Here is a 21735-nt window from a genome sequence, read left to right as displayed (position 1 = left end):
AGGGCAGCATGAGGTAGCATAAACCCAGGCCACCGTGTGACTGGAACAGGGAAGGAACAGGTGTCTGGGACAGCCACCATGCCAACAGCGGTGGCTGTGACATCTCACCGGCCCACTGACCGAACGGTCTCCCTTTCTCCCAGTTTCTCACACTGGCCATGGCCTCAGCCCGGCTCAGGCTCAGCATTGTCCCGTGTTTGGGATTACATCCCCCCTTACCTCCCTGTCTACCCAAGGTAGCTGTGTAGAGGACCACTTGCTGGAGTTGTTAACATAGTCTTAACCTAATCCGCTGGGGATGACTGACTGTTGCCCATACCTCTGAACCTTAACACAACTGTTATGTAACTTTTTAGACTGAAAGTCTACACTAAGTACCTCTTATCTACTGTTGATTGAACTGATAGTCTCCACTAAGTAAAGGGAAAGGGGGATACCTAGTAAGTTTCACAACTGAATGCATTCAACTGAAATGTGTCTTCCGCATTTAACTCAACCCCTCTGAATCAGAGAGGTGCAGGGGGCTGCCTTAATCGACATCCACGTCATCGGCGCCCGGGGAGCAGTTGTTGTTGGGGGTTAACTGCTTTGCTTAAGGGCAGAACGGCAGATTTTTCCACCTTGACGACTTGGGGATTCGAACCAGCGATCTTTCGGTTAAGTACCTCTTATTGTCTACTGTTGATTACCACTTATTGAGAAGTATGAAGAAGCTGTCAAGCTTCTTCGTGTCTTTGTCTCGTATTTGACATGGCATGTTCCTTAAAGGTAGATTTTTACAGTCACGTCACGTTTACTTCTACCTGTTTGCTTTTTCTTGAAGTTGCTTCTCTTTGACTAAGCTGAGACACCGTAGCTTGTTTTTGTCTCAGGATACATCACAAATTGCAGGACCTCCAACAACCTAAAATGACCTCCAATGACCTAAAGCATACTCACCGTCAGTGGATGTTGCTGAGGGGAGGACGGCTCTTAATAATGTCTGGAATGGAGTGATTGCAATGGTATCAAGCCCATGAAAAACATGTTTTTGATACCATTCCATTTACTCCATTCCAGCTATTATTATGAGCCATCCTCCCCTCAGTAGCCTCCACTGCTCTCCATCTATAGAACAGCATGGTGTCTAGTGAGGAGACTGACTGTAGAGGGAAGATTCATATCTTAACACTACGGCAGTTCAAAATCAGGCGCAACAGCAGTAGTGTGTGCCTGTTGACTCCAAACCAATGGAGCCTATTATCTCCTCTGATCTGGTTAATGATAGGATGAGAGCGTGGCGAGGCCTAGCGCTATTTATCCCTTCTGAGAAGGGCCCTACCAACATCACAGCTATGCTATGCTATTCATCCCTTCTGAGAAGGGCCCTACCAACATCACAGCTATGCTATTCATCCCTTCTGAGAAGGGCCCTACCAACATCACAGCTATGCTATTCATCCCTTCTGAGAAGGGCCCTACCAACATCACAGCTATGCTATTCATCCCTTCTGAGAAGGGCCCTACCAACATCACAGCTATGCTATTCATCCCTTCTGAGAAGGGCCCTACCAACATCACAGCTATGCTATTCATCCCTTCTGAGAAGGGCCCTACCAACATCACAGCTATGCTATTCATCCCTTCTGAGAAGGGCCCTACCAACATCACAGCTATGCTATTCATCCCTTCTGAGAAGGGCCCTACCAACATCACAGCTATGCTATTCATCCCTTCTGAGAAGGGCCCTACCAACATCAAAGCTATGCTATTCATCCCTTCTGAGAAGGGCCCTACCAACATCACAGCTATGCTATTCATCCCTTCTGAGAAGGGCCCTACCAACATCACAGCTATGCTATTCATCCCTTCTGAGAAGGGCCCTACCAACATCACAGCTATGCTATTCATCCCTTCTGAGAAGGGCCCTACCAACATCACAGCTATGCTATTCATCCCTTCTGAGAAGGGCCCTACCAACATCACAGCTATGCTATTCATCCCTTCTGAGAAGGGCCCTACCAACATCACAGCTATGCTATTCATCCCTTCTGAGAAGGGCCCTACCAACATCACAGCTATGCTATGCTATTCATCCCTTCTGAGAAGGGCCCTACCAACATCACAGCAATGCTATGCTATTCATCCCTTCTGAGAAGGGCCCTACCAACATCACAGCAATGCTCTGCTATTCATCGCTGCATCTCTGCTGCTACCAGACTCTTATTTACTATTGCTAATACTGCACAATTTAAACATTTGCCATATATTCTACTGAGCCATTTATTTTATGGTCGTATTCTTATCTTTTATTGTTGCGTTGTCGAGAAGGAACCTGAAAGTAAGCGTTTCATTGGACAGAGTAGTGTATACAATGTGTATCCTTTACATAAGATGAATAAAACTTGAAACTTCTTCCTCCATTTCTCCATTAATTTATCCCTCCACCTCGCTATCCCCCCGCCGTCTCTCCTTCATGCAAACATGCGGCAGCATGCAAACAAGGGAGAGAGGAAGCAGCAGCAGAGATATGGATTGATGTTCCCACACTAAACCCATTTATCCATGTTGCCATCAGAGATCTACCTACTCCCCTCCTGACTCCTGGCCTTTGTTGTGTACAGCTACATGGGGATGACGTCTGTGGAAAAGTATGTGGAAGTTCTGCTGTGGTACTGTTCTACTGAACGTACACACACAGTATTGTTTAACTAACCTTGTGAGGACACACAATTTATAAACATTCAAATCCTATTTTCCCTAACCTCTAACCTTAACCCAAAAACCTAACCTCAACCCTAACTCCTGAACCTAATTCTACCACTAATTCTACCTTAACTCTAAACCTCCTAGAAATAGCATTTGACCTTGTGGGGACTAACGAAATGTCCCCAGTTGGTCAAATTTCTGTTAATTTACTATTCTTGTGGGGACCCCACAAGTATAGTTACACACACATACACACATACTGCAAGAATCACTTCACACACTCCCTGGATCACTGACAAGCTAACATGCACTTGAAGGCTGTATTTTGTACCATTGTCTCCTGTGTTATCTACTACTCACCTGTCTCAGTATTATTGAACCATTCCAACTAGCCTTATCTCACCGTAGCAGGCTGTACAGCTCTCTGTATCCCTGTCTCAGAGTCTCATGGCAGTCATTATTACGCAGTGGCTCAAGGGATTGTTTTAGCCACTCTAAATGCAGGCAGCATGTTGCTGTGCCATTATGTGCTGTACCTAATGCTGTGGGGAAGAGAACACTGGGTGTCTCAGCCTGGGTATGCATTTTATAATATGTGTTGATCCTCTGGGGAGTTTGGCTCTAATCCACTCAGCTTGTTGACCTTTCCCTGGTTACCAGTCTCTCCCTTCCCCCCACCCGGGCCTCCTCCCTCCCTAGCAGGTAATGAGAAGGTGAGCTGATGTGTTTGAACATGTTAATCAACCTCCCCCACTGAGCCCAACCTACACCTCAGGCTATAACCTTCAGCTGGTCTTTAACACAGAATCACAGTCCTATCTGATAAGGTCCTTTATGGCTTTTACCCTGTTGTATTAGGTTGTTAATGGGCACAGCTGTTGAGTCTCCTTCATGTTGATGTTTCATTTCAGAAATACGACTGACTGTTGATGTATTGGAAGTTGCCTCAGAATGATTTGTTGATTGGTGCTCTGTTTTAATGTAGCCAACACAGATGAGTTTCAGCGAGATGTATATTTGTGATGTTATGAGCGTTCCTAGTCTGAATGCAGTACGCCTAACTGTTTCAAATTTGTAAGTCGCTCTGGATAAGAGCGTCTGCTAAATGACTTAAATGTAAATGTCATAGAGACTAACTGTAGTGCAGACAGTGGGCAACGTCCCCTCGGCTACAGGAGAACGGACGCCTAGATGACACTGGATGTTGTCCTCCTATTGTAAATGTCTGTGTTGTTCATTGGAGAAGGGGGCATATAAACTATATATAGCCAGGCTCTCCCTCTGTGGCCCCAGTTGTGGCCCACCTGTAAATATTTCAACAAGGTACCATCACTTTTTAATGGGGCCCATCTATCACTGGGGTTGCCACGGCCACCAAGCCACTGTAAATGTCCTCTGTCTATCACCCATTGGTCTATCACTGGTGGGGGCCAATGTAAGAGCCCATTCGTCCTGGACAGACCCTATTGTTGATCCGTTTGTCCTGGACCAGGCCCTGCCATTGGTCCGTTTGTCCTGGACCAGGCCCTTCCATTAGTCCTAGACCAGGCCCTGCCACTGACCAGGACATAATTATGGGCTTTGTCTGAAGAGAGACAGTTCTATCAGGAAGTCGCTCTTCCTGATAGAACTTAATGATCTTACATCAGTCACAGAGTCCAGATGCACAGGCTGTGGGAGTGTGGTGGACTAATGCATTGGTTGGTGGTTCAGTCGACAGTATTGAAAAATGCCATGCATACATTTAGCTAATTTAAGAAGCAGACACTCGTTCAGACTACTAATTAATATTGTGAAAAAGAGTTCTCATTGCTGGGTGGGTGTAACAATATGTGTACCTAGAATTCATTAGAGTTAAATGTCTGGCTTCAGAGGTAGGAATCACACACAGCAACATGTTCAGCAAGTGTAAAAAAAAAAAGCCAGTGTACTGCAAGTTAGGACAGCCTTGTGAGTGCTACTGTAGGTGTGGCTAGCTGTCTTTTCAGCTATCTATCATGACCTCGCCCTAGTGTGTGATACACCTGCCGAGAGAGAGACGCATTTTACATCTCACAGCTTTAGAAACCGGAGCCACTCTGTCAGAACACACACACACACACACACACACACACACACACACACACACACACACACACACACACACACACACACACTGATGATGCTTACAAAGCCTCTGTCCTTAGGCAGACATTCTATCCTGTCATCGGTGGCTCTGTCTGTGTTATCTCCTGTGAAAAGCTCTTCATCTTTTGTTACCTGTGAAGCCTCTCTCTCTCCCTCCCAGCCCATCCATTGAATAACACGTTCAAAGGATGACATAACAAAATAGACCTCACTTCACTTTCTATAGCTTTATCTCAATGTATTTACCTTGGCAGTTAGCTAGGTCTCTCTACCTAACCCAGACCAGGACTTGTTGCTCTGTGTATAGTCAACCAGTAACCAACTTTACAAAGATGCATGGTCTTTTGGTCTGGTAGAATTCAGTGTTGAACTTCAGTTCAAACCATTCCAGTTTCAGGTGGAGCTATAGTGTATCATTCAGTTATTCTTCTCTCTGTGTAGAAATCGTATTGTTTAGAAGCTACCTCTCCTAATTCCCTGTACACAGACTGATGAGCCCAACACGTTTGCTGTAACCTGGAGAATATTATTTTAACAGCAGGGGGTCTGGAACCTGGTGGAGATGCCAGCCACGGCCATTTTGGGGACGCTGTCTGGTGTAGACGTACATGGCATGCACTGGTTGAATAGGGATGTAGGCTACTGTGGTACTACTGTGTCTTTTGTACTTGGCTACTTTCATTACTCAGGAGACACTTATACACATTCAGTGACTGGTAGGCCTATGCTATACATGCTATGTGTCATAGCATTGTTATGTCAAGGGGACATAGGCAAATGTCAATGCAGTGATGTTTCTAAACCCAAGGCGAAACTAACACAATGTTGACAGAGAACACTGTCAGCAGGTCAGTGTCCTCTAGTCTAACAGGTTCTTAGAATGAATTTAACAGTAGCATGGGGAATGTGTTGTTGATCTCTTCTCTGTCCCTCTTTCTCTCTCTCTCTCTCTCTCTCTCTGTATCTCTCGCTCTCTCATTCTCTCTATCTCATTCTGTCATTCTCTCTCTCTGTATCTCTTGTTCTCTCTCATTCTCTCCATCTCTCTTTCCCTTTCCCCCTGCGCTTCCTTAGCAAAATCAATATGGTGGTATGCTGCTATATTTAATTTATCATCAGTCTAGTTTGACTGTGGTGGTATGGCTTTAAAACACTGCTACAGTTGGCCTATTTCTTCCTCTCAATTCTCCATGTTCCTTATCATCTCTACTAGGCTTCAAAGCAGGTTTGATGTTCTCCTGGTGTTGCTGTTCCGTATTCCCTCACTCACACAAAGCTCTCTGAGGAGTTAACCTCCACCCCAAGGGGAAATCATCTCACCCCTGTACTCTGACCCAAACCCTTCAGAAATAACATCTAGTCATGAATGGTAGAAACCATGGTTAGAGGATGGCACTAGGTCTGTGGGCGAGAGGGGGATGGAACTAGATTCGATAGTGCTGCTAGGTAACGGATGTGTTTTGAAACGGTGGAAGCTCCTGTAGTGGATTCATGTCCTCTATGTGTGCCGGTAGGAGTGGGTAATGAGCAAGAGCAGTGTGGAGGTTTGTCTTTCCTTTGTACTTGTGAGAGTGGGGATGGAGAAAGATAATGACAGAATGAGATCATCATCATCCCTTGCAGTTGTCATCATTCAGTTTCATCACCATCTAGGCTACATCGTAATCTTTCATCAGTGACTCAGGTCTCTGATCCCAACAGGGGTTCTTCACTGTGCCCGATCACAGCAGGAGGTCTGTTCCATTTCACCTCATTCCTCCTTTTAGAATAAATGCGCCACAAGTAGTGTGCTACTACATACGTCCTCATGATCAATGAGACTATATATTCATTATTGATCCAGATTAGTCACTGACTCGCTCCAAAACAGAAAAAAAACGCCTGGATGTTTACAGCGCTCCCTGCTTAAAGCAGCATGCCTTTAATTCCCTTTTCAACTCTGTTCAACTGCCTCCAAAGTGTGTGTGTGTCTGGCTGAGGTTCGCAACAGGGGTCCTTAGTCAACACTCCTGTTTTCAAAGAGAGATGCTGACTTCAAGACTTCTTCAGAGCTTTTCTGTTTATCCAGCCCAGAGACGTGTAAGCAACACATTAACATAATTACCTGATTGGTATAATTGGATAATGACTGTGAAACTGAGTGGAGAGGCATGCAGGGTTGTGTACAGGAGAGATTGGGTTTTAGCCCCCCCTGGGAAAGAGGCACGCACAAACACACAGACACACACACACTTTTCTGGGTCACATGCTCTCCCAGAGACATTATAAATTGAGTTGTTTACACAGGCATCGAAAATAATAAAGGTGACTACATTCATTGTGTGAAAGCAAAGCACCATCTCCATGGTGCTCCTCTTTATAGAAGTGGTGCCCTATCTCCTTGGTGCTCCTCTTTTATAGAAGTGGTGCCCTATCTCCTTGGTGCTCCTCTTTTATAGAAGTGGTGCCCCATCTCCTTGGTGCTCCTCTTTATAGAAGTGGTGCCCCATCTCCTTGGTGCTCCTCTTTTATAGAAGTGGTGCTCCATCTCCCTGGTGCTCCTCTTTTATAGAAGTGGTGCTCCATCTCCCTGGTGCTCCTCTTTATAGAAGTGGTGCCCCATCTCCCTGGTGCTCCTCTTATATAGAAGTGGTGCCCCATCTCCCTGGTGCTCCTCTTTATAGAAGTGGTGCCCCATCTCCTTGGTGCTCCTCTTTATAGAAGTGGTGCTCCATCTCCCTGGTGCTCCTCTTATATAGAAGTGGTGCCCCATCTCCTTGGTGCTCCTCTTTATAGAAGTGGTGCTCCATCTCCCTGGTGCTCCTCTTATATAGAAGTGGTGCCCCATCTCCCTGGTGCTCCTCTTTATAGAAGTGGTGCTCCATCTCCCTGGTGCTCCTCTTATATAGAAGTGGTGCCCCATCTCCCTGGTGCTCCTCTTTATAGAAGTGGTGCTCCATCTCCCTGGTGCTCCTCTTATATAGAAGTGGTGCCCCATCTCCCTGGTGCTCCTCTTTATAGAAGTGGTGCCCCATCTCCTTGGTGCTCCTCTTTTATAGAAGTGGTGCTCCATCTCCCTGGTGCTCCTCTTATATAGAAGTGGTGCCCCATCTCCCTGGTGCTCCTCTTTATAGAAGTGGTGCCCCATCTCCTTGGTGCTCCTCTTTTATAGAAGTGGTGCCCCATCTCCTTGGTGCTCCTCTTTTATAGAAGTGGTGCCCCATCTCCCTGGTGCTCCTCTTATATAGAAGTGGTGCCCCATCTCCTTGGTGCTCCTCTTTTATAGAAGTGGTGCCCCATCTCCTTGGTGCTCCTCTTTATAGAAGTGGTGCCCCTCTTTATAGAAGTGGTGCCCCATCTCCTTGGTGCTCCTCTTTATAGAAGTGGTGCCCCATCTCCTTGGTGCTCCTCTTTTATAGAAGTGGTGCCCCATCTCCTTGGTGCTCCTCTTTATAGAAGTGGTGCCCCTCTTTATAGAAGTGGTGCCCCATCTCCTTGGTGCTCCTCTTTTATAGAAGTGGTGCCCCATCTCCTTGGTGCTCCTCTTTTATAGAAGTGGTGCCCCATCTCCTTGGTGCTCCTCTTTATAGAAGTGGTGCCCCTCTTTATAGAAGTGGTGCCCCATCTCCTTGGTGCTCCTCTTTATAGAAGTGGTGCCCCATCTCCTTGGTGCTCCTCTTTATAGAAGTGGTGCCCCATCTCCCTGGTGCTCCTCTTTATAGAAGTGGTGCCCCATCTCCCTGGTGCTCCTCTTTATAGAAGTGGTGCCCCATCTCCCTGGTGCTCCTCTTTATAGAAGTGGTGCCCCATCTCCCTGGTGCTCCTCTTTATAGAAGTGGTGCCCCATCTCCTTGGTGCTCCTCTTTATAGAAGTGGTGCCCCATCTCCTTGGTGCTCCTCTTTATAGAAGTAGTGCCCCATCTCCTTGGTGTTCCTCTTTATAGAAGTAGTGCCCCATCTCCCTGGTGCTCCTCTTTATAGAAGTAGTGCCCTATTTCAGACTTGACAGTATGTTGCTGGGCTCTATTTCAGACTTGACAGTATGTTGCTGGGCTCTATTTCAGACTTGACAGTGTGTTGCTGGGCTCTATTTCAGGCTTGACAGTATGTTGCTGGGCTCTATTTCAGACTTGACAGTATGTTGCTGGGCTCTATTTCAGACTTGACAGTATGTTGCTGGGCTCTTTCAGACTTGACAGTATGTTGCTGGGCTCTATTTCAGACTTGACAGTATGTTGCTGGGCTCTATTTCAGACTTGACAGTATGTTGCTGGGCTCTATTTCAGACTTGACAGTATGTTGCTGGGCTCTATTTCAGACTTGATAGTGTGTTGCTGGGCTCTATTTCAGACTTGACAGTGTGTTGCTGGGCTCTATTTCAGACTTGACAGTGTGTTGCTGGGCTCTATTTCAGACTTGACAGTGTGTATCTGGGCTCTATTTCAGACTTGACAGTGTGTTGCTGGGCTCTATTTCAGACTTGACAGTGTGTTGCTGGGCTCTATTTCAGACTTGACAGTGTGTTGCTGGGCTCTATTTCAGACTTGACAGTGTGTTGCTGGGCTCTATTTCAGACTTGACAGTATGCTGCTGGGCTCTATTTCAGACTTGACAGTGTGTTGCTGGGCTCTATTTCAGACTTGACAGTGTGTTGCTGGGCTCTATTTCAGACTTGACAGTGTGTTGCTGGGCTCTATTTCAGACTTGACAGTATGCTGCTGGGCTCTATTTCAGACTTGACAGTATGCTGCTGGGCTCTATTTCAGACTTGACAGTATGTTGCTGGGCTCTATTTTGAGCAAGTGGAGCATCTCCTCTCCAGGCAATACAGTAGTATCGTCAATATGTCTTCCAACTGCAGTGCACTATGCAGTGAGGTTACAGTAGGGGCGTGTGTGTAATTTAGGTCATGTTTTTCTCATAGAAAGGAAGTACTGAGGGGAGTAGCTACATTTCTGTCTCCAGTGTCTCAGATTAGTTACTAGTTGTTGGTGTTTTCGGCAACTGGTGTGGAGTCTGTAGTCATACATTTTTGACCTCTAATTTCCTGGGATTATAATTTGTTTTTAGAATGACTCAGTGTCAATCCCAGCATAATTTAATACAAAAAAGTAGCTTCCTATAACAGGAATGAAAAACGAATTTAGGATAGGTTAAAGAGGTCAACATTGCTCATCACTGACTGACTCTATTTTCGAGGTCGCTCACAGTCTGAAGGCTTGGCACACTGTAGAGTTACCTCTTAATGTACTGGGACTGGGAGGATATAATTTTTTTTTTTTAAATGGAACCGTTATGTAGCTAGGCAGTTAAGAACAATTTACAATGATGGCCTACACCGGCCAAACCCGGACAACGCTGGGTCAATTGTGTGCCACCCTATGGGACTCTGAACGACAGCCGGTTGTGATACAGCCTGTATATAATATGTAGGAGTGTTAAGCTACAGACAGTACTGAGCTATACAGGGACACATTAGCCCTGTAGTGAAGTTTAAAAGGCACTCAGTCATACTCCAACCATATTAAGAGGAAACCAAGATACAAACATAATCTTCAGTTTGATTCCAGGACACAGTAGTTGCCAGTGCATTGTTGTCTGAGTCCAGGTTAGGTAGGTTAACCACTATAAAAGTACAACACTAATCTACCACCAGGCCTGTTTTGACCCCATGAGGTTGAGGACACAGACTCTGGGGAGGTAATGTGTCTGTCTGTGGAAGGAGAGGATGTATTACTGTGGCATTAAGACAGAGACGCAGCCAACTGGAGGAACCCGACAGACTGCTACTACTGTCTCTCTCTCCACCCTATAATTGGGGGTCATGCATCTGGCTGGGACACTAAGCAGAGGACTGTAAAAATATCTCCCACTGTCTCCAGTATGTTGTGTCTTCACAACAGACTCCATGAGAAGAGTGCTTGTTATAGGAAGAAGCTGAGCTTTGAGAATGTGGTATTTGGTGGTATTTGGTGAGTTGTTTGTGTCCAGACCAAGGGTCTTGTTGGTAGCAGTGCAGGACTATAGTGGGGCTTTTTAGTGTGAAACTAAGAACTTGTTACAAATCTGTACTTGAGAGGTTTAGTGCTTTATGGCTTCTCTATATGGGAGAGTAGAGGGTGTGAGAACGAATGGAGGTGTGGATTCCTTTAGAGAACACCCTCTCTCCTCCTTTCCCCTCCCCTCTCTGTTTGCGTTGACCCAGCTGGACCTGGACCCCCACTTCCCCTCCATAGGTGGAGCAGGTCCCTTGTGGAACTACAGCCACAGTCTGGGCAGCGGAATGGGTGTTTTATGGCTGGGTGGGGGGCACACACAAAAACACTGAGCTCCGACTGCGGTTAATGTTTACAATACATCATGCCGATATGATCTTCTGGGAAACATTTCAGAGTTGTCGCTACAGAGTAAGTCGACTTGGACATGACTGGTGTGCAGTGCATTTTGTATGGTTGTTGGTGGGGTCGAGAATGCCTAGAATGTTTTAGCTTGTGTTTTATTTGACGTGTGTGGACTTCCGTGATCGCGCCTCCCTCTAAGAGTGTGGTCAGTGGTTACATCGTAGAAGTCAAGTCTTTCTGCGCGCTGTAAGATGTTGTGACAGGTTTCCCATGGTGCCTCAGTGTGACCGTGTCAGAGGTCATAGCATGTAAAGGGAGGAGAGGGGGACTCATGGTTGACCAGGGACGCCAATTATATCACAACTCTAATTGGAGTGAACAGTAGCATGATTATTCAACAAATGATGATGACATTTATTATGTTCTTTCAGAAGATGTTAGTTTGTAGTTTGGCACCTTTGTCTCCATGCTTGTTTAGTGTGTGTGGATGTGGCGGGGGTTGTTGGATTGCTCTCTTTCTCTCTGTGTTACTCCCTCTTTCTCTCTCTGTATGTTACTCCCCCTCTCTCTCTACAGTCAGTGGTGTTCTGAGCCTCTTACTCACATCGCCCAGTCACTTCCTCACATAGCTCTAGTCTCCAGTCATTCCACTGCTCCGTACCACATTACTTTTGTGTCAAAGTTAGACTTTTCCCTCTCTCTCTATCTCCACAGGACTGGGTGTGTCTGGATGTAAAGAGGGGACATTCTGTATTGTCGATACAGGACGAGCAACCATGGTGAAACAGAGGTAGGAATTTCAGCGATTTCTGTCCTGGGTGACCCTGCTCCATGCATTCCTATAAGGCACGTTCCCTGTGTTAACTAAAAACAGATGTGTTTAGCTTTAGCATGAGTGTTTCAGTGTCTCTCTGTTGGGCCAAGCTCTGTGGTTGGTTGTTGAGTCTCTCCTCTTCAAGTGGGTCGAAACCATTCAAAAAAAAGTTTGACTTGGCCGTGATTGGTTGAGAGGCCGTTTGAGGGGCAGCCTTTCTGATCTCTAATTGGTCATTGTGGTCTGCAGCTGCTTCTGCTTCCAGCAGGAGGGTTACAGTTGAACTCCTGCAGTGCATGGCTGCAATTCATGTGTTGTTATTGTACGCTGTAGGAAGCAGACGTCTTCAATAGAAGACATTGTCCTAAAATGTTGTTTACTGACCTGGTTGATTATATGCTAGTACCGAGCAACGGCTAACTAGGTATTGTGCGTTTGTTTGCATTGTTGTCAGGTTGAGTCGGTAGCCCAGTTTTTTTAATTTACTGTCTAGTCAGTCCCAATTGTTAGTCTGTTATCAAGTCTTCAAAGTTTGATCTGTTGTTCAACAGATTATATCCATGCCATCAGTTGTTCTCAGAAATACACCCATCCGATGTGGGTACTTGGCCAATGACATCACATGGTACTAGAATCTAGAATGAAAATCATCTGATTCTCAGAACCGCCATAGTCTCCGTTCACTGTCCCCGGAGGAACGGAAACATGGGATTCTAGGAAGATAATAGAATCCAAATATCCTCCGTCCTGAGTTATAGTCCTATTTATAACTGACCTGAGCAGGGACTGGGGCGGGGAGGGAGATGGCCTGTTGCACTACACCATGTTAGCAGATAGCCTAGCTTTTGTTTGCAGCAATGGTCCTCTTTCCTGTACAATCACCTCCTTTACAAGGGAAGCAACAAATAACCCTGGCTTGCACCTATTGTTATCTGACTGTCACAGACACATAATTAAGTTCCCAGTGGCTCTGTGCATTGCAAATTCCATCGGTGCTGGTATAAGCATAGAGAGTGTATTTGGGTTTTATTTCAATCTGTGGGGATACAGGTCTAAGTGTGTAGCAGTTAAACTCTAAGGCTGGAATAGTTCTGCAGTGTCTTGACAGACAAGTTATTTTTAGTACTTTTAATCATTATTTTGGTTCCCGACTGACGAGCAGTGTGAGAAACGAACACCTGACCTCACTCTCTAGATATGTGAGGGACACACATTTTCTCAGGCGCTTCTGGACAGAGCTAGAACCAACAGAATCAACATAACTTTAGGCTACAGACAAAGTCAACATATTTTACATACCAAAACAGTTCCAGAAAATTCATGGAAAGAATGGTGTTTTATTAGTTCTCACGGGCCCACTAGCTGGTAATACACACTCTATTGTCATACGTCATAATCTCTTCTGGTGTCACAAGATGAGTGAGTGATGAAAGTGGTGTCACTGGGACCTTATGGAATTCACTGTGCATTGTAGCGTCCTAGCGAGGCGTTACGTCTGTAACTCTGTGGTCCTCTGTAGCTCAGTTGCTAGAGCATGGAGCTTGCAACGCCAGCATAGTGGGTTCAATTCCCGGGACCGCCCATACTTACAAATGTATGCGAGCACGACTGTACGTCGCTTTGGGAAAAAGCGTCTGCTAAATGGCTTCTATTATTACAAAGCGATCACCACTTTTCCCTGGGTAAGCATTTTGGCAGGCACTTGTCGAGCTGAGGAATAGAGGGCATGGGTTGTGCCACCGGCTGAGTGTCTCCCCCTCTCGCTCGCTCTCTTCCTCTCTGCCTGTGCCCTGTCATTGTTTTCCCCCTCTTGTCTCTCGCATGCCTAGCTGCTGTGAATCCAGGGGGAGAGAAGACCGTGTTGCAGGCTGCTGCAGTGTTTGTGTGGTTTATTTGGCTAGTGGTCAACTGTACAGTATGTCCCAATCAATCACCCTGAATCTGTCCTATGGCTACAGTAGTCTTAATCTGTCCTGTGCTAACAGTAGTCTTAATCTGTCAGCTACTACTACAGTATGCCATAGTATGTATTGTTATAGGTTTGAACAATGACAAACTACTGATTCTCCATCTGCATGTACAGGATGATGACATGATGTTTTCTGTGTTCTGCAGATCCCCAGTGTTCCCTCACACCCCTGTGCAAGTGGTCTCAGCCGGTCTCCAGTGAGGACTCTCCCCCTCTACCCCCCTCCGTCCTGCGTAATGGTTTAACCCACACTAGATCTGGTCACCATGATGATGGCCTCCATGGTTGCCAACGGAAACAGGGATGGCAGACAGGGGGAGGCCCTGGTCCTGAAAGGGGTGGACCCAGAGACCTGCATGATCGTGTTCAAGAACCACTGGGCACAGGTAAACAAAACCACAACTCTGTCTGTAACCTTAGATATAACTTCAGCTCAAAACCCTTGTTTAACTTGTATAGCTCAATCTCGTAGAACCCAGGCCCTAACTCAAACCCTCAGAACACTAAATGCATATCATTGTAGCCCAATCACTTTAACCCAGAAGCTCTTCCTCAAACTCTTAAAACACAAACTCTTATAATTGGAACCATAACTCCAAACCCCACCGCAGAACCTATAATACAAACATTTCCTAAATCCTACAACCTAAATTCCTACAATCCCGCCCATGAACGTGAACCCTCTCAGCCCCAGACCTCATTGTGGTAACTGAACGGCTACAGTATGTAACTGAAATAATGACTGTCTACTAGCTCCTCCCTTCTCTATTCAGCCTCAGTTCACCCCAGTGGGAGGGAGTTGGCAGGAGTCTCCACCCCTCTCAGCTACAGAGAATAGAATACAGTAAGGCCTGGAAACACAAACATAATTTACTGTAAAATGGGGTCGGAGCTCACGTTGCTGGACGTAGAACAGTAATAACACAGTAACAACACAGTAACACCAAGAGGCCTGAAATTATTATGTTCAATCTGTTTCATTTTTGTGTATCATTCTCAGCATTTATCATTTTTATTTATTTTTAACCTTTATTTTTAACCTATTTAACTAGGCAAGTCAGTTAAGAACAAATTCTTATTTACAATTACGGCCTACACCGGCCAAACCCTAACCAGGACGACTCTGGGCCAAATGTGCGCCGCTCTATGGGATAATATAAATGTTAGGCCTGTGAAGTTCACTGTTAAGGGTTTCAACAGAATCATATTCTGAAATATAGGACATTTTATAGATCTTTGACCCTCTCTGCAGGCAAGTTGGCACTACAATACGGCTCCAGCTGAGTCTTAATTGCCTACATTTTGGCTAATTAATAGCCTGATAGGAGTGCTATTGAGTTTGGGTCTTAGAATTCCTGGAAAAGCCCAGCCTGCTAAGTAGGCACCCCCCGGGACCCTGTATTGAGGAAAACATTTCAGAAAAATAGGTAGACTTTCATTGACAGTCAATGGCTTCAGCCTTATCTCTCCCTCTCCAGACCCCTGTGAAATCACTGTCCTTTTGTTAGGATGTCTGAGAGAGCTGGATGTTATCCACTCAGTGTAGTGGGTTGCCCAGGACAGCATAATATGTTCTGGGCAACAGTTTGTTTCATCTCACTATGGTTCTATACAGATACCAGTGCACAAAGGGAACTATATTGATGTATCTCTATGTACCAGTACATGTTATCCATTATCCTGACGGCTCCATGCCTCCATCACCTCCATGTATTATTAGTCAGTCCAGTCAGTGGTTAGAAAAGGCCACTTGATCATCTATAGTCCTACTGTGTTACCCAGCTATGTCCTCAAAGCTATTTGTTACACCAGAAATACCCGACAAGATTGTAGACAGACATGAGTGAAGGAAGTGGTAACTTTAATAAGACACCCATCACTACTCCCCTCCCTCTTCCTTCCCTCTCTTCACTCATCCTGTGCGGTTATCGCGCTATCATGCCTGGATCAATCAGTCACCTGGGGGCTCTGTCTCAGTCAGCCAGTCTGGCTCTCCCTCTGCTCTCAGTGGACTTCCCATCGCCATGGTAGCAGGGCCTGGTGGGGACAGTGAGCTCATTGTTGTGGCTCTATGAATGGTTCCTCCCATGTCTGGGTTGTGTTCATTAAAGGAATGTTTTGAAACTTAGTGAAACAGGGAGGTACTACCTGAACCTGTCCAATGAGAAGACAGATTTTTGTTTTTCCCAGGCAACAGAACTTTTTTCATGCATTGTGGCCAACTGAACACAGTCCTATATTCATTAGTGAGGCTTATGTAGGGAGGTCCTACTAGAGAGGGACTGACTATCTGCACACTAAGACACATGCATATAGAGGACAAAACAGCCTTATACACTTTCATATCAAGCTGATTTACCATCAATATATTTATATTATGTGCATGTCGCTGTCAGGGTTAATTTTGTTTATGGTTCAATATAAATGCGATGTCACTTGATTTGTGGTTGTCCATTTACATTTCAGTACAGAATTCCGCAGGCAACAGTGGAATTGGAACACCACAAACCCAATTTATACACAATTGTAACTGCCTGGGCTTGAGATATTATATTGACATGACTCAGGCAAATGTAATCTTCGTAAAATCACAAACGATGCATCAGCTTTCCCCGATTTATTTCCCGTAGGACTTGAGTTGTATTCTCTCTCAGATCTTCCTCTTGTGATAGAGACTGTTGTGTTCATCTAGATCAATAATGGCAGCAGCAGGCTGTCTGATGATGATTATTAACTGTCACTTATGAGTCCTCCCGAGAGAATATTACCAACATAACAAACCAACATGTTTCACTCAATCTAATTTAGCCTGAACATCATTGTAAGCACTTTGGCAGAGTTTGAGAGAGTTTGTCTTATACTCTGGTGTACACGCGATGAAATAACTTGCTAATTTGATTTCAACTGTTACGATGACAGTAGCAATGGCATACTGTAATAGCTTTGTGTCTCTATTGTTAGTTGATTTATTTAACCTTATTCTATCGAGGTTATCAAATAAACTTCAAGTTGACCAAAGACAATATTCAGTTCACTGTGAGAACTATCTCATCTTATTTGATCTTCTTCCTTGTAAAATGAAGGTGAAATTACCACATATTTACAGGTACTATATTCATTTCTATGGACATACCTTCCCCGTTGTCCCTTCAGGTGGTAAAGATCCTGGAGAAGCATGATCCTCTCCGCAGCAACACCAGCAGCAACATGGCTGCCCTTGGTGTCATCGGCCTCTCCAGCGGCGGCCCCATGCGTTTCGGCGGGCCCATCCCGGGGGACGAGGCCAGCGCGGTGCAGAACTACGTGGAACACATGCTGTTCCTGCTCATGGAGGAGGACGCCGGCCAGGCGGGAGCCATGGGACCCATCCTGGAGTTTGTGGTGATGGAGAACGTCATGGAGAGGCTCTTCCTGTGGAGCCTGAGGCGACAGTTTACTGATGAAATGAAACTGGAGCAGCTCAAGGTAGGTGTAGATGTTAGAGATGGTGGTCGGTAACTGGAGGGTTGGGGGGGGTTGAATCCCTGGTCTGACAGGGAAATCTGGCAGAGGGTGAGGAGGGTGTCGGGGGGGTTGGGATTAAGGAAAAAGACACATCTCAGTGACAACTGACAATAAAGTAATCTCCTTTTTCTAAGATGTACGAGATGATTGTGGGCCAGGCGCGGCAGCCCTTACTGCACCACAAACCTGTGTTACGACCCTTAATGATGCTCCTGTCGTCGTGCTCGGGGACAGCTGGCCCGGAGGTGGAGGCTGAGCTGGTGTCATTACTCAACCAACTGTGCTGTGTCCTGGCCAAGGACCAGTCTGTTCTGGAGCTCTTCTTCCATACCAGGTGAGTTTCTCGCCTTACAATATAAAGCGCTTTGAGATACTGGAAAAGCTCTATAGAAATCCCATCAATTATGAGGATGATTATTGTTACAGCGAGGACCAGGGGGCGGCCAACTTCCTGATCTTCTCCCTGCTGATCCCCTTCATCCACCGGGAGGGCCTGGTGGGCCAGCAGGCCCGGGACGCCCTGCTCCTCATCATGTCACTGTCTGCAGAGAACCAGCGCGTGGCCCAGCACATCGCAGAGAACACCTACTTTTGTCCGGTGAGGAGATGTGTCTGTCTTTATGATACTGTTGTCTTGCTCCTTTTGGTCTCGTTCACGTTCTGTCTGTGATTTGTGACTCGTTTTATGGCTCTGTATTTCGGTTTCTTAGGTCTCACTGTCCCTTTGCCCTTCTCTTGTTCTCTTTGTTTAGACTTTGTCCCCCCCTCCCTCTCTCCTCTCTCTATCTCCTCTGTATACATGTCATATGGATGATTGTTCTGCCCTTGACTAAATGTTCTATTAACTCATTGTACCAACTACCAGATAAGTTAATATCCCTGACCTCTCTTTGTCCCCTGATAGGCGTATGATATTCATAGCCCAAATATGCTTAGCCTACTGTATGCATAATAAAGCAGGTCGAGGGAGAGTGGAGCTGTTGTATGTTAAACGTGTGGTATTCATATGGTTTTGATAATGTAACAGGCAACACACCCATGTTATTAAAAGGCTAAACTCAGCCCAGCTGTAAAAATAATTTATACACATCTTAGACTGTATATTTAAAATGTAAACTATTTAAAAAATATTAGTTTGATGAAACAAAATGGATGAACACTTAAGTCCATGATTATAAATGATGTTATTAACCGATTTGCGCTAGACTGATGTAGTAACTTTGACCTGTGTTGTTGATGAGAATACTTATCAAACCATGCCACCATCTTGATGCATTAGCTCACCAGGGAAATCACTTGCTTTTGGATGGTAACTCTAAAATCACACAGCCATATGTCAATGCCCATTGTTATTGATGAAGCCGGGCAACCGGTAAATCAACTAGAGGTAAATCAGCGGTTAACCTAATGGTTAGAGCGTTGGGCCAGTAACCGAAAGGTTGCTGGATCGAATCCCCGAGCTGACAAGGTAAAAATCTGTCGTTCTGCCCCTGAACAAGGCAGTTAACCCACTGTTCCCCGGTAGGCCGTCATTGTAAATAAGAATTTGTTCTTAACTGACTTGCCTAGTTAAATAAAGGTTTAAAAAAATATAATAACTAGAGGTCATTTTAGTAATGCTGCCTTTCTCCACTCGCTTTCAGCTTTGATGGAGGGGGGGGGGGGGGGATGAGGCTTCTTGTGCGTTAAGGTCTCAAAGAAGCTGACCTATCACATGCATAGATTCACACACTAGTCGTTTGCGTGTGAGACCATGAAGAGAAGGGACTTGGTAGATTTATAACATACAGTACAGCTCAAAGCATGGAAGGGGAAAACATCATTTATATCTGCGCCATAAAAACCACTAAGAGTGAAGCCAGAGTGAACACATCAATGCATAAAAGTCATTTGTGCCACACACTTCCCCACTCATAATTAATGTATGTTGCTCAATGCTCATATTTAATATATACTGTAAATCATTAGCTATAACTCTCTAAAGTGTAATCCTCAACGCACCAGTCAGCACATCTGAAAGTTTTTACAGTATCCCTCACAGAACACTTGTCCTGTTGCGACTAGTATCTTCACTATCAAACACTTCTGTTAAGCCGTTATGAACTGACTATCTAGCTTGGCAGTGTCAACAGAATTTTTTTCAATCTCACCTGTACCGTGGAGAGACTGTACAGACTGCATGGATGATAACCAGTTATGTAATAGTATTTGACGTAATTGCACAGCAGGAGCAGGCTACAATACCTCTTTGTCACAGGATTACCTGCCTAGCTTTCTACTGTCTGTATAAGCCAATGGAGAGACCGGGATATACCTGTACCAGGAAGACAGAACAGAGGCCCATTCAGTTCCCTGGTTCAGATGCATCGCTCTATCCTGCCAAGGCATTTGAGCCCTTTGTGCAAAGTCATGGATAGTTATCTTTCACATGCACAAAAGGAAACTCATGCAAAGATGAAAGGAAACACAATAATATCAGATCCTAGTTATTCCCAGCAACTTGGTTGCGTACTCGTGATACCAGACCACAGTGTACAGTTTATATGGTGTAAGTAAGCAATAGCCTACTTGAAGGGGTTCCACTAAATGTGTCTCTCTCTCCTCTCTCCCCCTCCTCTAGGTGCTGGCCACGGGGCTGAGCGGTCTCTACTCGTCTCTGCCCACCAAGCTGGAGGTGCCCAGTGAGGAGTGGCACTGCCTCCACAGAGAGGACTGGCTACATATGCCCACCCTGGTCCAGTTCCTCAACTCACTGGAGTTCTGCAATGCAGTCATTCAGGTGGCTCACCCCAGCATCAGGGACCAGCTGGTCAGCTACATCTACAATGGCTTTCTGGTGCCTGTGTTGGCACCGGCCCTCCACAAGGTCAGTATAAACACAGCATGGATCGCACAGTATTACATCCACCATTCCAGATCAATGTCAGATCAGTCACTACTTCCAGGAAGATTGGAAGGAAGGATGCAGCGTATTTGTATCCAGCCTACTGATGGTTGTGTGTTTCTCTCTAGCTGACCCTGGAGGAGGTGATGACTACCACGGCCTATCTGGACCTGTTTGTGCGGTCGGTGTCAGAGCCGGTCCTGCTGCAGACCTTCCTCTCCTTCATCCTCCTCCACCGCCACGAGAACGTCCACATCCTGGACACGCTGGTCAGCCGCATCAACACACCCTTCCAGGTAACGTCCACATCCTGGACACGCTGGTCAGCCGCATCAACACACCCAGGTAACGTCCACATCCTGGACACGCTGGTCAGCCGCATCAACACACCCAGGTAACGTCCACATCCTGGACACGCTGGTCAGCCGCATCAACACACCCTTCCAGGTAACGTCCACATCCTGGACATGCTGGTCAGCCGCATCGACACACCAGGTAACGTCCACATCCTGGACACGCTGGTCAGCCGCATCGACACACCAGGTAACGTCCACTTCCTGGACACGCTGGTCAGCCGCATCGACACACCAGGTAACGTCCACTTCCTGGACACGCTGGTCAGCCACATCAACACACCAGGTAACGTCCACATCCTGGACACGCTGGTCAGCCGCATCGACACACCCAGGTAACGTCCACATCCTGGACACGCTGGTCAGCCGCATCGACACACCAGGTAACGTCCACATCCTGGACACGCTGGTCAGCCACATCAACACACCCTTCCAGGTAACGTCCACTTCCTGGACACGCTGGTCAGCCGCATCAACACACCCTTCCAGGTAACGTCCACATCCTGGACATGCTGGTCAGCCGCATCGACACACCAGGTAACGTCCACATCCTGGACACGCTGGTCAGCCGCATCGACACACCAGGTAACGTCCACTTCCTGGACACGCTGGTCAGCCGCATCGACACACCAGGTAACGTCCACATCCTGGACACGCTGGTCAGCCGCATCGACACACCAGGTAACGTCCACTTCCTGGACACGCTGGTCAGCCGCATCGACACACCAGGTAACGTCCACTTCCTGGACACGCTGGTCAGCCACATCAACACACCAGGTAACGTCCACATCCTGGACACGCTGGTCAGCCGCATCGACACACCCAGGTAACGTCCACATCCTGGACACGCTGGTCAGCCGCATCGACACACCAGGTAACGTCCACTTCCTGGACACGCTGGTCAGCCGCATCGACACACCAGGTAACGTCCACATCCTGGACACGCTGGTCAGCCGCATCGACACACCAGGTAACGTCCACTTCCTGGACACGCTGGTCAGCCGCATCGACACACCAGGTAACGTCCACTTCCTGGACACGCTGGTCAGCCACATCAACACACCAGGTAACGTCCA

The 21735-nt window shown here is 46.4% G+C and overlaps 1 protein-coding gene across 3 annotated transcripts in view; it reads left to right on the top strand.

The window, feature by feature from the left end:
* LOC139579123 (FHF complex subunit HOOK-interacting protein 1A-like) overlaps positions 1-21735 on the top strand; it is a 39360-nt gene that overhangs the window by 2744 nt on the left and 14881 nt on the right. For 2 of the 3 annotated variants that reach the window (XR_011675674.1, XM_071407419.1), the window contains exons 2-8: positions 11850-11925; positions 14065-14304; positions 17072-17383; positions 17557-17756; positions 17849-18020; positions 20043-20288; positions 20435-20602. Coding sequence is in view for 2 of the 3 variants with exons in the window: in XM_071407419.1 (XP_071263520.1) it covers positions 14185-14304; positions 17072-17383; positions 17557-17756; positions 17849-18020; positions 20043-20288; positions 20435-20602 (1218 nt within the window). In the remaining variant the exon portion in view is untranslated. The remainder of the gene's footprint in view (positions 1-11849; positions 11926-14064; positions 14305-17071; positions 17384-17556; positions 17757-17848; positions 18021-20042; positions 20289-20434; positions 20603-21735) is intronic. The other variant, XM_071407420.1, reaches the window with a different exon arrangement.

Source organism: Salvelinus alpinus, chromosome 6 (assembly GCF_045679555.1).
Source record: "Salvelinus alpinus chromosome 6, SLU_Salpinus.1, whole genome shotgun sequence".
NCBI classification, from domain to species: domain Eukaryota; kingdom Metazoa; phylum Chordata; class Actinopteri; order Salmoniformes; family Salmonidae; genus Salvelinus; species Salvelinus alpinus.
This window is presented reverse-complemented; position numbering and strand designations above follow the sequence as displayed.